At 36.5% G+C, this 15,293-nt stretch overlaps 3 protein-coding genes across 6 annotated transcripts; 1 reads left to right on the top strand and 2 right to left on the bottom strand.

Annotated features, from left to right (window-relative positions):
* Positions 1-5: 5 nt before the first annotated feature.
* LOC118275263 (protein transport protein Sec23A) lies at positions 6-15,239 on the top strand. Of its 3 annotated transcripts, XM_035593150.2 has the most exons (14): positions 6-173; positions 261-548; positions 1,802-2,057; positions 2,466-3,036; positions 3,569-3,711; positions 4,530-4,669; positions 5,166-5,281; positions 5,670-5,823; positions 6,231-6,382; positions 7,628-7,802; positions 8,160-8,315; positions 13,224-13,289; positions 13,517-13,537; positions 14,552-15,239. In XM_035593150.2, exons 2-14 carry the CDS (start codon positions 270-272, stop codon positions 14,639-14,641), a joined length of 2,319 nt encoding a protein of 772 aa, XP_035449043.1. In that variant the 5' UTR covers positions 6-173; positions 261-269; the 3' UTR covers positions 14,642-15,239. The 3 variants fall into 3 exon arrangements, with proteins under 3 accessions (XP_035449043.1, XP_050551502.1, XP_035449044.1); XM_050695545.1 differs by having other exon boundaries at positions 13,517-15,239; XM_035593151.2 differs by lacking the exon at positions 13,517-13,537.
* LOC126910959 (uncharacterized) lies at positions 8,600-11,754 on the bottom strand. Its single transcript, XM_050695542.1, has 2 exons — positions 9,894-11,754; positions 8,600-9,822 (listed from the first exon to the last, which is right to left on the bottom strand). Exons 1-2 carry the CDS (start codon positions 11,752-11,754, stop codon positions 8,693-8,695), a joined length of 2,991 nt encoding a protein of 996 aa, XP_050551499.1. The 3' UTR covers positions 8,600-8,692.
* Positions 12,100-13,008, bottom strand: LOC118275261 (uncharacterized). 2 transcript variants are annotated; one of them, XM_050695549.1, is made up of 3 exons: positions 12,745-13,008; positions 12,404-12,512; positions 12,100-12,274 (listed from the first exon to the last, which is right to left on the bottom strand). In XM_050695549.1, the coding sequence occupies exons 1-3, from the start codon at positions 12,782-12,784 to the stop codon at positions 12,100-12,102; spliced, it is 324 nt and encodes a 107-aa protein (XP_050551506.1). In that variant the 5' UTR covers positions 12,785-13,008. The 2 variants fall into 2 exon arrangements, with proteins under 2 accessions (XP_050551506.1, XP_050551505.1); XM_050695548.1 differs by having other exon boundaries at positions 12,682-13,008.
* Positions 15,240-15,293: the final 54 nt, after the last annotated feature.

The following is a 15,293-nucleotide window of genomic DNA, read 5'->3' on the forward strand; positions in this document are numbered from 1 at the left end:
CATTGTGACAGCTGATTTCTCTATGATTTTGACAATTGCCAAATCAGCCAGCCTCTCCCGTCTGCTGAAAATTGTTATAAAATTCCAATAACAACCAATTTCTGAATGAATACTAAATAAAACGCTAGTTTATTGCATATGTGGCTGGACTCGAGTTGCTGCAAGCAGACTTGGTACGTACAATATAGAAATAACAGATATATTAGTGTTTGTAATCCGCTATTTTAGAAATCTGTTAATTATCAATGTTTCACGTTTAGATCGGCGATATGGCCACGTATGAAGAGTTTATTCAGCAGAATGAAGATAGAGATGGAATACGTTTCACGTGGAATGTGTGGCCCTCGAGTAGAATCGAGGCTACTAGACTGGTGGTACCACTGGCATGTTTGTACCAGCCGCTGAAGGAAAGGCCAGATTTGCCACCAATTCAGTATGAACCTGTGTTGTGTACAAGAAATACATGCAGAGCAATCTTGAATCCTATGTGCCAGGTGGACTACAGAGCCAAATTATGGTCCTGCAACTTCTGTTTCCAAAGGAACCCTGTGAGTAACATAGTTTTTAATTCTTGTATACATTAAACCTTCCTATATATTTAATGCTTAGTCGATACTATACTAACTGCCTGCCATATGGAGTAATAAATAATATAAAATGAAATAAAAGGATAATGTTATGATAACACAATGCAATAAAAAGATTAGAGTTTAAAAGAAGCCTTAAAATCCTGTATAAATTAAATATTTATTTATTTTATATGATATCATCAATACTGATGGTTTAATGATAATCAAAATAGTTACACAGATATACCAATACATTAAGTCTAATAGCATTCTAATAAGAATGATTTTTGAATAAATAGAAATAAAAACATATTTCTCATAAGTAAGATGTATTGTACATCCAATACAATCTGTTGAAAAATAAGTAGAATGTTGAAATACAAATTCCTTGGATTTACCTTTACCATGACTGGGCATGAATGATGTAATAAATGTTAAGTAATACTACAATCTAAGTTGAAGGTTGCTTGATTTATTTCCAAGAACATCTTTTGGGAGAATAGTAAAGTGTTGAGAGATGATTCACTCTTCATTATCTATCTTCTTGCTAAATGCTGAATAAGAATATGATTTTACCTACATAATATCATAGAGGGAGGCCCATATTTAGTAGTGGATGTCTTGTACCTGATATGAATTTTCTTCATACTTTTTTAATGTTAGTGTCCTCTTTATGTTTATGGTGTACAATAATGTATTTTGTATTGTATTGTAATGATAACATTTAACCCTATTTAATTAGTAACCAGTCTCATCTGCAGATTTGTTTGTTTTGTGAAACTCAGTTGAAATTAAATTTTAATACATTTTATACAGAGTTCAAAATAAAATTTCTAATAAGCAAATCTACAGATAGATGAGTTATTGAGACTGGCCATAAGAGTACCACTAGTGAAATATATTTTGTTTGTAAATGGTGACAATGGATCAAAGTAGCTTCAATATAAATAAGACAAACTTACTAGTGAAAGACAGAGAGAACAATTGTTTTAACAGTTGTATCTTACACAATTTCTCAGGCAACTGTTATATAATATACATAAAAAACATCCTGCCAGTAGACTAATTATATTAAGGACTGAATGTGTTGAGAACATTTCAGTATGCACCTACATGTCACTACAGTCATCTTACAAAATCTATTTTAATGTTGCAAGTATACTTAGGCTATTAGGTGTAAGTCTTGTTGCATTTAAAACATCTATTTTAACAAAAATCTTAAAACATTTCAGTTCCCTCCGCAATATTCGGCGATTTCGGAGCAGCATCAGCCTGCGGAGTTGATCCCCAACTTCTCCACCATAGAGTACACTATAACTCGGGCCCAGACGATGCCTCCCATCTATCTCCTCGTTGTGGACACTTGTTTGGATGAGGAGGAACTCGGAGCCCTGAAGGACTCTCTCCAGACTTCCCTCAGTTTGATGCCACAGAATGCTCTTGTTGGATTGATCACATTCGGTCGTATGGTGCAGATTCATGAGCTTGGTAAGTTAATATTCCATGCAAGTGTCTGTTTATTCAGATGATTTGTGCTTGTTTCAACTTTGTAGAAATATTGTAAATGTTTTATATATTCGAATTTGTTTTAAGATATTTTTCTTGATGATTTTATGGTTGCACCTTAAGTTGCGACTTAAGTAAAGTCTAGTTAGACTCATATGTACTGTAAAGATGCATTTACAGTTGATTTCAACATTTTTGTTTGTCTATCACAAGTATTACATCAGACTACACTTCTATAGATGTGTAACTTTCACTTCCCATTATATGTTATCTACACTCTTTCATTTATTTCTAGTTAGAAAATTGATAAGAAAACAGATTGTTATTGTTATTGCATCATAAAATTTGTTATGTTCAATGTCTTATTCTGTACCTGTTTATTAATTTCAGGCACAGAAGGCATATCAAAATGCTACGTCTTCAAAGGCACGAAAGACCTGACAGCGAAACAGATTCAAGAGCAGTTGGCGATCGGTCGTGTGAACGCTCCAAACCCACAGCAAAGACCAGGCGCCCCCGCACCGCAGCCACCAGCACACCGCTTCTTGCAACCTGTCAAAACATGTGATATGGCATTAACTGATCTGCTTGGCGAACTTGGAAGGGACCCATGGCCGTTAGGCGTAGGAAAGAGACCGCTACGTAGCAGTGGAGTTGCTCTCTCTTTGGCAGTTGGTCTCCTTGAAGTGACTTACCCTAACACTGGTGGTAGAATCATGCTGTTCCTCGGAGGACCGTGCTCCCAGGGCCCAGGTCAGGTGGTCAATGATGAGCTGAAGCAGCCCATTCGTTCCCACCACGACATTCACAAGGACAATGCTAAGTACATGAAGAAGGCTATCAAACATTATGAAGCTCTGTCTCTGAGGGCGGCGACCAATGGCCATTCGATTGATATTTACTCTTGTGCTTTGGATCAGACTGGTCTTATGGAGATGAAGCAGTGTTGCAATTCTACTGGGTGAGTATACAGTACAATAAATAATTTAATCTTGTTCTTATTTCTAACTTGCAACCTATGCCTCGTTATCAAGAGTGTTGTTAATATTAGAATTAGAAATATCGTATTATTCACGTAACTATGAGCTTGATAAGCGTTATGTTAAACAGCTGATAGGCCATGTTTTCAAATGTGAATGATGCTTCACTGAATAGTAAAATTGTTAATTTATACAAGACAATTTTTTAGATAAATTGAATTGTTTTACCAATGTAAAAAATGTTGCTTATTCACAATCAGTTCTTTGAAATCTGATGTTGATGCTTTAGTAAACAAAACATGGTTTTATATATCAAGTTATTCATCTAGTTTTTGCCCACTATATATAGAAATAAATAGTGGGCAAAAACTAGCTGAATAACTAGCCAACCAACCAAAGAAATTATAAAAGTACACCTTAACCCTTCAGTACAATAAATATAAATTATTTTACCCCAACATATAAATTACTTTAAACCAACTTATTTACCCCTCTCATTACTTATGTCCGCAGTGGTCACATGGTGATGGGAGACTCGTTCAATTCCTCGCTGTTCAAGCAGACATTCCAGAGAGTCTTCGCCAAAGACCAACGGGGAGACTACAAGATGGCCTTCAATGGAACCTTGGAAGTCAAATGCAGTAGGGAACTTAAAAGTAAGTCTCAAATAAACTATTTATTAGGTATTTTTATTAATATTTTGTGAGCTGTAAAACTATGTATGGAAGGATAAAGTTACATAGTAGTATTTAGGATGCCGTAAATATCACTAGTACATAATAAACTTAGTCGCTTTCCGCAGTCTGTCTTTATTTATACAAAACTACGCAACGGTTTTTGATGCGGATACAGATTTGTATGTATAATATTAATGCGTGTGAAGCTGCAGGCAAAAGCTAGTAATTTCGTGACCTACATTGCGACTGTAATATACATATACATAAAAAGTACTACATGTCGGCACATTTACGATTTTATCTAGCTAGTCGATCTACATCAAAATTATTTTATTGTTGATAAAATCTTTTTTGATATCGGTTAATAAACTTCTTGCTATTTTACCATGTAACCATGTAATAAAATGAAAGTAGGTCAATTTTCTCACTGATAAATTGTAAACAAGTGTACAAATAAAATGGTGTCCGCGACTTCATTGGTTGAATGACCACTTACTTCCAGAAGGGTTTGATTTTTGGGGTCAGGCAAAGTATTATTTACTAAGTAATAGCATTCATATCTGGAATCATCCCTAGCTACAACTAACTATAAGCATTATTCAATAAGTATTATTCTGGTTTATTCACGTATATTAATGGAGAAAAGCTCTACCAGTTTCGAGTCACAGAGGGACTCATCATGAGCAGCGTGCGCAGACGCGAAGCCTACTAACTCTGGCTAGGTGTTTTTTAGTTAATTTATCATGTCACACAATAGTTATTATAAAAAAATACTATAATTATTTATTATTACACAGTATCGGGAGCGATCGGTTCGTGCGTGTCGCTGAACGTGAAGGGCCCGTGCGTGTCGGACCAGGAGGTCGGCATGGGCAACACCTGCCAGTGGAAGATGTGCACCTTCACGCCCAGCACTACTATGGCGATATTCTTTGAGGTATAGCATTTATTTTACTAGAAGTTTAAACAACAGCTCATGGCAGACCCCCTCTTTTTATAAGTGTGTCTTACTGACTGAAAAACACCTTTTTCCAAAGCTAATAGCATTCATTACATCCTGAGTTTGATATCCAGAAGATATGAAACAAGAATTGGTTAGGTGTGAGATGAACATTCTTAATACATACATTACATAGCACTATGATGACTTGACGACACGAAATGTGACTCAAAAGTCAAAACACATAACTGGGATCACTGTGTGATGCTTAAGTAGTGCCTGTATATCTGTACCCTTATTACGAGTTTGCATTATGTTTTAAGTAATAGAAACCGAAACGCGTCCGGCGCTCTGATTGGCCAGCTCGAATAAGCCAACCAATCAGAGCGCCGAACGCGCTGCTCGTTTCGATTCATACTAAGGGTACTGTCTATGGCATATCATATGTCTTTATATTGCTTATTTTGATACATATTGCTTTCGTATCCACCAGGTCGTGAACCAACACGCCGCAGTGCCGCAGGGCGGGCGCGGCTGTGTGCAGTTCATCACGCAGTACCAACACTCCAGCGGACAGCGACGCGTCAGAGTCACCACTATTGCGCGCAAGTAAGAACTAGATACCAAATAAATACTAACGTAAATAAAAAATAAAACAAATATACTATAAAAAGGTTCCGTTTCATCATGAAATGAGACAAACCCTCTTGTCCCATCTGTTTCTTTTTGATAAATTCAAAAACCACTGATTAGAAATGTGTAATTTTTTAATATTTATTCGTTTTTAAGTTATATATGTTACTGGTGATAATCTTGTCTCGCCTGAAACTTACTATAATAAAAGATTTTATTTTAATTTTAGTTGTGGTTGTCTGTACTCAATTGCAGAAATATTTGTACAGAAAGTTATCAAAATTTCAACCCAACATTTTCAGTATAGCTGTGATGTGCAATAAAAATAATGTAGAAGTAATAATTAATGTCTTGCCTTCATCAGTTGGGGCGACGCAGCGGTGAGCCTGCACCATATATCTGCAGGCTTCGACCAGGAAGCGGCCGCCGTAGTGATGGCTCGTCTCGTGGTCTACCGCGCGGAACTAGAGGACGGGCCCGATGTACTACGCTGGCTCGATCGGATGCTTATCAGATTGGTAAGAATTCAAAATGTATTTAAAAAAAAAGTCTACTTTAAATGTAAAAACTAGAAGGGTTCGTAAAGGTATGCTTGAAACTGACTTCATCATGAAATAAAATGAATTACTTACATAGATAGTATGTGTAAGGCACAGATCAGCTCCGCATTCAAGCAGCATTTAAAGTGAGCTCGATCGCATTCTCGGCCGTCATTGCTCGAGATCATTCTTACATAGTGGACAGCGATCGAGTTCACTTAGATCTTTCGAATTGAAAGTTTCACAATAGCCAGCTGTACTGTCCTATACTGCATCTTTGTGTGTATCACAGTGTGTGTGAGTCCGCCGCCATAATTAGAATATTTATAACCAAATATCAATCGTCTTTCATTATTATTAAAGTATATTTTTCTATTTTCTCACAGTGTCAGAAGTTCGGTGAATACGGCAAGGACGACCCGAACAGTTTCCGTTTGTCGGAGAACTTCAGCCTGTACCCGCAGTTCATGTACCACCTGCGACGCTCACAGTTCCTGCAAGTCTTCAACAACTCTCCTGATGAAACCACTTTCTATAGGTAAGGTAGTATTTAACATAAAATTATTATATAATTAATAGGTATGTACTAGCAAACCTGGCGAACTTCGTTTCTGCACCAATATTTTTCTGCTTTTTTTTGAATTTTCTCACGGAGCCCGAGACCTTTCCAACGAATGCAAAACCGTGGAAATTGGTTCTTGCGTTCTGGAGTTATAGCGTCAGGAAGGAAAACCCTACTTATTTTATTATTATAGAAGATGTTGGTCACCCTTATACCAACTATACCTAATGTGCTCTAACAAGGTGCGGCTGACAGATTCAGTAACGTTTCGTATCACTCTTGAAAGTTGCTGCGATTTAAAAATTATGCCTTAATATTTTAGCTGTATCACATTCGTATTATGTTAAATCATTCGGATGCGTAGTTAATTAAATTAAAACCAACCGGAATGTTCTAGTATTCAATTAAAATCTAATGAAATGAAAAATAAAGTAAAGTGTTATGCGTATAACGTAAATCCATAGTCGTGTTTAGTGATGGGATGTACGGCTACGATGGATAGGTAGTCGATGTTTTTTTAGACATAAAAAACGAAAATCGTGCGTCGTTCAATTATCATTCTTAAAAAACCTTTAATTATGTGGGTAAATCCACTGTAGACGCGGTCTCTCTGCCCAAACCACAGTGACATTATCTGAGCAGAAATATGTAGTAGGCATTTTTCTAGACATTTCCGGCGCCATTGATAATGCGTGGTGGTACTATTCCAACATATACAAACTAATATATCCTTGTTTTCTTCACGGTTCTGTAAAACTGTAACTCTGAAACACCTCAGGGCTCGGTCATAAAATATTTATTTTGACAAGTATATACACGTAGTTAGACTGCACAACTAAATAACACACACATTTAATAAAAAAATTCAAGAGAATTAAATGTATGCTGCGAGTATCGATAGCGATAAAAAAAGATTTTTCTAATGTCCATCCTAAAGAGAGACGTCAACGTCATACTGGCATCTGTCAGCCGCACCTTGTTAGAGCGCACTAGGTACTAATATTAAAGTAATCTTGTTTGTTTGTTACCTCTTGTCGCTTTGTCTATTCTAGACAGACAAGAGATTAATTTACGAGAGCAAAAACACTGGTAAATGAATACGGGCAAAACCTTGGGTAAGAACTAGTATCCGATATTTGTCAAAGTAAGGTATTCTTCATTTAATCAAATTACAAAACCATTGCAAATAAAAAATCTTAATTACTAATTTTAAACCCACAGGCACATGTTGATGCGCGAGGATCTAACACAGTCTCTCATCATGATCCAGCCGATCCTATACTCGTACAGTTTCGGCGGTCCACCGGAGCCCGTCCTACTCGACACGTCTTCCATCCAGCCCGACCGCATCCTACTCATGGATACCTTCTTCCAAATACTTATTTATCATGGAGAGGTAAGATGTTATAAAGTTTTAAAGATATGTTTTATTTTGTTTGAATGTCGAAAAAGAAGAAAATCCGTCTTCTATCTAGTTCTGTTGTGCGTTTAAATAATGTACAACTCCATTTCAAAGAAAAAGAAAACTCATAAAAATAATGGATACTATAGAAGTTGTCGTTTTTTAATGTTGAAAAATTCGTTTGTCGACCTAAATATCGACTTTCAATATTGATGTAGATGATTTTAGCAAGAGTTCAGAACTCACTACTACTATTCTGTATTTATAGTGTAACACTACACTATTCTGAATTTCGCTATACATATCTTTATCATTTATGTGATGTCTGATGCTGTATTTATTCGTCAACAGACAATAGCGCAATGGCGTGAGCTGCGCTACCAAGACATGCCTGAGTACGAGAGCTTCGCGCAACTACTGCGGGCGCCCGTCGACGACGCGCAGGAGATACTGCAGAGCAGGTTCCCCGTACCGCGCTACATCGACACTGAACACGGTGGCTCACAGGTACAGTGGCATATTATACTTTATCTTAGTAGAAATAGAGTGTTTATTCCTATGTGTTTTAGTTTTATCATCATCTTAACATAGGTCATTGACTTCCAGACCGGTCGGTAGGAAGTGACCTGTATTCAACGGCTTTGGATGAAATCTTAAAAACATATGTTTTATGTCTGTAATTTTGCAAGCTTCTACCAGCGGTATTGCCTGTGCTATACTTCTGTGCCAATCAAAATCCGGATCCATCAAGCTATATTGACTAGAAGCTTTCGAAAGAAAACGATTGTGTATTTTTAAGTTTTAATAAAATCGCTTATGGACCATTAACAATATGTTAGTGGAAGGTTTTAAGACAAACTTATATTGTAAACTATGTGACTACACTATGGTACCTCCATGCTCAGCGGTTGGTCGCCGGAATCCTTCATATTATTCGCCAACATCTTCTCCAACATGTCGGTCACTTTTTGTTGCGACTTTAGAAAGTTCGTAAAGTGCGTGTCGTCATACCTCGTTCGTTCCTTCTCCTTTACAATAGGCACCTGATGCCTCGCGGGTATTTCTTCGCAACTGTTTTCTGCCGACAATGATTTAATTTCTTTCCAATTATTTCGTGGCCAATCCTCAAACCTTTCCAGGTTTTCGTGAAACTTCATTGGTTTGTGTCTCTCATAGTCAGAATAACTTTGACCTCTCGAATTGTGCTGCAATACATCCAAATTACCCATGTCACTCTGTTGGCTATGAGGCTGATTATACTCATGTTCAGTTATTCTCCCGTTGTACGGTAGATTCTCAGTGTGGCTCATACTTGATGCACGATTTAAATCCTGTAAGTGACTCAAACTGCCCTTGAATCTAGAGTCCATTGGATGAGAGTCGTCGTGGCGAACGTCATCATTGTGTTCATGGTAATACCACGGCTTATCTCTATCCTTAATAAATTTATTCTTGTAAGCAACTCTGTCATCGTGTCTATTGATATTGTCTGCAAATTGTACTTTTGCAAGTTCCGAATGAGGCATCCGAAAGTTTTCCTCGATACGTTTTTTACTCTCTCGTTGTAGTTCTTGTTTTATTTTCTCATTGGGATCTTGTGTAGTGATCACAACGTGTTGGTTCATGGCCTTCAAAGGTTTGGATATTTGTATCGCGAGGGGGGCAATCTGGTCATCGTTGGTTTGTATGGTAATGGGCCGGGAGTATACATGTGCTATGTATGGTAAGCCTTGCATGTATGGTGCGTTGTTTACCATTTGCTCGTTAAGGTTAGGTGGGCCTTTTACTATGTACGGGTTAAATATTTGCGGATATTTTTGTGTGACAGGTAGTGTAGGTATTTTCTGTAGTATCGGAGTCGCATTACTCACTGTGGTGGGCTGCGGCGCCTGTGTGGTGGACGTGGTGGTCGTGGTGGTAGGTTCCTTTATACCTTTTAACTCTTTGAATATTTCCATCAGCTGCTGCATCACTGGGTTCGCCTCAGTGTTTTTCTGCACCGTTGATGATTTTTCTGCAATGTAACTTAAGTTATTACTGTTGTTTGATGAAATGAATTTACTATTGTAATTGAAAGAGACTTACCAGTCGTGGTTCGCGGGGTAGGTGTAGTGGTTGTTGTGGAAAGAGTTGTAGAAGAAATCCTCTGAACAGAGACTTCAGTCGTGGTCGTCCCAACAGTGGTGCTAGCCCCAACGCTCCTGATAGTAACACCTTCCTCTATATCCTTTAGCACGATTTCCTTGACTTTTTCAGCGATCTCTTTGATAACTTTAGGTGATAAAGGTTGAGCCTCTCCAATCGCTCTTACTTTTACGATTGGATGTGAACCTGCTGCTGGTTGCGAACTTGTGTCCAGTTGCGCATCTACTGCTCGTAGCGAACCAGGTGCTGGTTGCAAAGCTCGTTGCAAATGCAAACCTACTAATGGTTGCAAGCCAGCTGCTGGTTGCAAAGCTACTACTGGTTGCATACCTATGACTGGTTCCAAACGCTCTACTGGTTGGAAACCTACTGCTGGTTGCTGTTCACGATTGGCTACATCTGGCGTCTCACGCCTTTTCACTTGGACCATGGAATCAGCATTATTTTGCCATTTCTTAATGATCGGTGAGTTAATCCTATGTTGACGATTTTGTGAAACTTTCGTGTTTTCTATTACATGCTGCCGACTACTAGGACCTCCTTTTTTAATTTCATTGTTCATGCTCAGTTCATTATTCATGTAACGATAATTTTCTCGTCCTTTTTTATACGCATTTCCTAATTGTCTCCTCTCGATAACCAAATCGTCACCTGACTCTGAACAATCCTTTTCATTGGATGTAATTTCAAAACGTTTTTTTATTGGGCTGTGTGTATGTGTATGTGTTGAATGCTCGCTTTGTTTCTTCTGTTTTATTGATGGTAGCAAGGACTTAAATGTTTTAGGTTGCACATCGCGATAATGGTGCCTTTTTTGTTTTCTCTTATGTTTCTCTATTTCTGCAGATTGTACTTGATTATTAACAATATTTAAATATTGGGGTTGCTCAGTTCTATGTCCAATTTCTCGTTCGTCATCCGATTTTGCATACCTTCTCTTAGATTTAATTCGTGGTGATTTTTCTTTGATATTTTGTGAAGGTCGAGATCGATAATCTTCATCAGACTTTTTTGCATAATCTCCTGTTGGTAAAACGTGATTTGGTTTTTTCGTTGGGAAAACTCGTACTGGGTCCCATTGTTTCATTGTCACTGGATTATTCTCAACATTTCTCTTTTTCTCTGAGAGTTGTGAGCTGTTTTTTATCTCATTTAAATAGGGAAGGACGTTATTTTGTTTGTAACGATCTTTAATTACTGGGTCCTGGTAATGTTTATTTATTCTTTTCTCGGCTTTTTTCGTAGTAGCTTGGCTGTAAGAGATGGTTGATGCAAAATTCTCGAAATCCTCTTGGACTCGAAGAAGACGACTGAGAAGTCTAGATGAGTTACTTTCTTTGGTCTGCTTTGCATCAATCGACTTTGTTTCGACTCTCGGAATTTGACTGAGTGGCGTTTCCTGTGACTTCTTGTAGTGGTGCGAACTATTATACATTATTTTCAACGGATAGCCTTCAACCGCTTTCAAAATAGATTCAAATAACATATTTGAGCGCAAATCATCTTTTGTGAAATTATTTAATTCGTTCATTTGTTTTTTCAAAGATGGTATAATATTTTTAGAATCACGTGCAATATTTGGTTCTTGAACTTCTTTTTTGGTGTTTTCAACTTTACTCTTAGTTGTATATTCCGTGTGTTCACTTTTAGTTACCGTTTCTATGTAATCTGCTAGAAGTTTACTGATTAATTCCATTTCTTTTGCGTGTAAGTTTGCGTTCTTTGTTTCTATGTGTAAGGACGCAGTGAAATTCCTCTCTGAGTTCTCGTTGGGTGCTGATGTCGGTGATAGTGACGGCATTTTCGTGGCAACTGTCCTCGTGTGATGCGTCAATTTGCTCCAAAAATCTAACACGCTCTCCACGTCTGGTTGATTCTTTACAAACGTAATCTGTAAATCTTTGGCCTCTTCAACGTTCGATACATTTCCCTCGCGATATATTAAAGGTGGGATCTGATATGGTGTCTGTACATGATATGGTGTATCGTTTATTGCATTCGTTATGTTAATTTGTGTTTCATCTCTATGGTCTGTGCTATCTTCAGAGTTTTGTGCGAATCGCACATTTAATTTCGGATTGATTCCAAGTGAATTTGAATTTTGTTCAGCGCCTTAAAAAAATATAATATTATTGACATTAAAACATTACATAGGTATATTTTCATCGTACATTATGTTGTAAAAAAACTTACGTCTTTCAGAAACTGGTATTTTGAATGCTTCCGTTGGTAATTTGGTTATAGCTACTTCACTTGTTACTTGAATGTTGCTATTAATTCGTTTTGTTGTATACGGGTTTGATATACATTCTTGGTGGTGTCTGAAGATGAAATTTCATTATAATATTAAGTACTTTTACTATTGTATGATACAGACTTTTAGAGTATATAAAATATATGAATTCATTTGAAAAATGAATTCATATATGGTGGATAAAGGTAATACATACTCATTGTTCATATCATCGATGTTGACATTATATCGGCGCAGCTTGGCCAATGTGTTGGCGTCCAGGTCTTCCTTTTGGAGTCCACTCAACAATAACATACACACCACATCTGAAAACTATCACAAATTAACTGACTTCGTCACACGAGCCGCGACAAGTGACAAGAGACCTTTACTTTAACACGTTACACGGAAAAGTTTACAAGTATCAACATATTGGGAGTAATTTCACACGTAGTGATGTTTGTACGTAAAGTTTAAGAGATTTATTATTGGAACCTTTTATCTGGACTACCGTCTGTGGACCCTGGCTGTGTACGATTATTTCACTTGTGAACGTACATGTAATTGCTACTGCAGTCAGTATAGTTCGGCACCACATTTCGTTATCGCGCTGAATACTCGATCGTTTCCATTGTTTTTGCCAACTACGTGCGGCTCGCGGAAAAGAATAGGCAACTGGTGCGCTCACTGATATCTCAGTTGTGAATTGTTTTGCAGGTGGCAACACTACAGTTGTTACTATTCTTTCTTTTTTTGTTGTACAAATTGTCCCTCGTTACACGTACTGTGATGAAAATGTGCGAAGTTACAGTGAGAAAAAGGAAGTTACAATAGATTTCAAATTCAAACTTAAAAATACGTGGCCAAAATTGCCCAATAACCTATGTATCTGTAGATTTGCTTGCTAGAGATACAATTTAGACCCATTTTGTATGGAGTTACAAGATACTATGCCGTTCGTTGTTGTAATGTACCTCTAAATATTTTTTCAGTGTTCTGAAAGAAATTTTATTAATAATATAATTTATTTGTTTCAGGCCCGGTTCCTCTTGTCGAAGGTCAACCCTTCACAGACCCATAACAACATGTACGCGTACGGAGGGGTGAGTGACAAAGCTTTAGAAAAAACTAGATATTGCAAATCACAATAATCTATACTAGTCCTAAATACTTAATTGTTGTTGTACTGTATTGTATTGTAAATGCATGGCGTTCAGCCTTGTTTTTTTTTTTCTAGTCATTCAAAATTTGCATGGTGTGCCACCATAGAGCATGGTGTGAATTTGATTTTGTTTTTTTTTTGTTCCATCATTGTTATGGCGATATCCAGGCGATGCCGATTCCATCAGCGGTAGTGACTTTTATTCCTTTTTTTTTAATTGGTGTTGGCTTTCTAATTCTGCGATTTAATTTGTCTAACAGATCTGCTTTAGCTACTAAGCAGTTTTTTTCGGTCTACCAGACGATCACTAGTCTATTTTAATTATTTTTTTGCGGATTTACTGTAGTAAATTATTATTATCTATCATATTGAACGTTTAACTTCGATATTTATGCAAATAAAGTTTTATTTATTTTAAAATAGACTAGTGATCGTCATCTTCTGCTTATCTGCTTCCCTTGCAGGTTTTAAATTTGATAACGTGGAAATGAAATATATAAAAAAAAAATTACTATATACAAAAATTAATGTTATATCGAACTTCTTTCCTTATTGTTGTTGGTTGCGTTTAATGCCTGCCAACGTTTGGACCTCGTATCGAGCCGGTCAATAGTTGTCCTACACATTTTCTTTTTATTTAAATTTACAGCGACCCTTCTTTTTTTAAATGGTTTTAGAACAATTTCTTTTGCATGTTTTGTGTGCGTTTTGATGAAAAATAATAGCTTCTCTATACTAACCATAGGTTAAGAATCTCAGGACGCGAAAGATTATTTTACTTTATTTATTAATTATAAAAATATTTTTTAATAATGTAAGGTGTTACTGTACTAAACGATGAAATAGAATTATTGATTATAATTTAATTTGAAATGGCAATATTATACTTACGTAGGTTAGTATGGTAACACCTAACAATAATTAATCGATTATTTTTCAGCTACGGTGTTACAGGTTATTTTAAATTCGATAGATATTTTTTAATCCTAACGACAAGTACAATTTGGGTATATTACTGGGTCTTTGTTAAATCTTTGTAGATACAACCTTCCAATAAGATGACCAATGTTTTAGTTGGTCTTAACAGATATGAATTTAAGGGTATTCCAATATAATAACAAATTAAAATATTTTTCCTATATTCCGGTGGTGGTATTTATCATTAAATTTAGTTATTCAAACAACCTCTTTCCACATTAACAGGACGGTGGCGCCCCCGTGCTGACAGACGACGTTTCGCTGCAAGTGTTTATGGAACATTTGAAGAAACTGGCTGTATCGTCCACAGCCTAAAAACAATATGGAGTCTCACTTGCTTCAGAACTGATTGCTATTAGGTTCAAAGTCCTTTATGCATGTTTTAAGTTGTGTGCGATTCCGCTGAGTGAAAGAACGCAATAATCAAGCGAAAATAGACTTTATGTACAGTGCAATAACAGTTTACATGGAAAGTATATTTTGCTTACAAGGCGGGGAAATCGTGCATGAATTTGTCTGACTTTTATAGTGTTATGTATCTATCATAAAGTTATATTATGTATGTACTGATTGTCCCTTTAGTAGATAGGGTATTTGACCCATTTATAGTCCGGTTGCATACTCGAATATACTAGGGATATGCTTGATGATAAAATTACTGAACTTTTACCATCACAGTATTATATTCGAAGCCAGAGTACTTTGGACCTTATCATCTGGAGTTTCAGTCTTTTATCTTATGATTTAGTATATAATCTAATGTTTAAAGTCTGCATGTGTGTGAAGTCTAATAGTATCAGTTCTGAAAATTATAATACGTCGCGTGGTTATCCAAATTGTTTTTCCAATTAAGTTAAAAATAATTTTCTACTATACAATGTAAATTATATGAAATTAAAATGTTTATGAAATTCGTCTGTGTTTCATTTTTGTTATATATTTTTATAGTTAATTGCTATACCTATAT

The sequence above is a fragment of the Spodoptera frugiperda genome, chromosome 8 (genome assembly GCF_023101765.2).
Source record: "Spodoptera frugiperda isolate SF20-4 chromosome 8, AGI-APGP_CSIRO_Sfru_2.0, whole genome shotgun sequence".
In the NCBI taxonomy this organism is placed as follows: domain Eukaryota; kingdom Metazoa; phylum Arthropoda; class Insecta; order Lepidoptera; family Noctuidae; genus Spodoptera; species Spodoptera frugiperda.

Bases quoted from the DNA above. Each gene is read 5' to 3' on its own strand.
- LOC118275263 (XM_050695545.1), top strand. From the start codon at position 270: ATGGCCACGTATGAAGAGTTTATTCAGCAGAATGAAGATAGAGATGGA. The intron at 3,712-4,529 runs GTAAGTCTCAAA...ATTATTACACAG, and splicing joins ATGCAGTAGGGAACTTAAAA to TATCGGGAGCGATCGGTTCG. The intron at 4,670-5,165 runs GTATAGCATTTA...CGTATCCACCAG, and splicing joins CTATGGCGATATTCTTTGAG to GTCGTGAACCAACACGCCGC.
- LOC126910959 (XM_050695542.1), bottom strand. From the start codon at position 11,754: ATGCCGTCACTATCACCGACATCAGCACCCAACGAGAACTCAGAGAGG. The intron at 9,823-9,893 runs GTAAGTCTCTTT...GTTACATTGCAG, and splicing joins TACCCCGCGAACCACGACTG to AAAAATCATCAACGGTGCAG.
- LOC118275261 (XM_050695548.1), bottom strand. From the start codon at position 12,784: ATGTGGTGCCGAACTATACTGACTGCAGTAGCAATTACATGTACGTTC. The intron at 12,513-12,681 runs GTTCCAATAATA...GATAGTTTTCAG, and splicing joins GACGGTAGTCCAGATAAAAG to ATGTGGTGTGTATGTTATTG. The intron at 12,275-12,403 runs GTATGTATTACC...TTTCATCTTCAG, and splicing joins ATCGATGATATGAACAATGA to ACACCACCAAGAATGTATAT.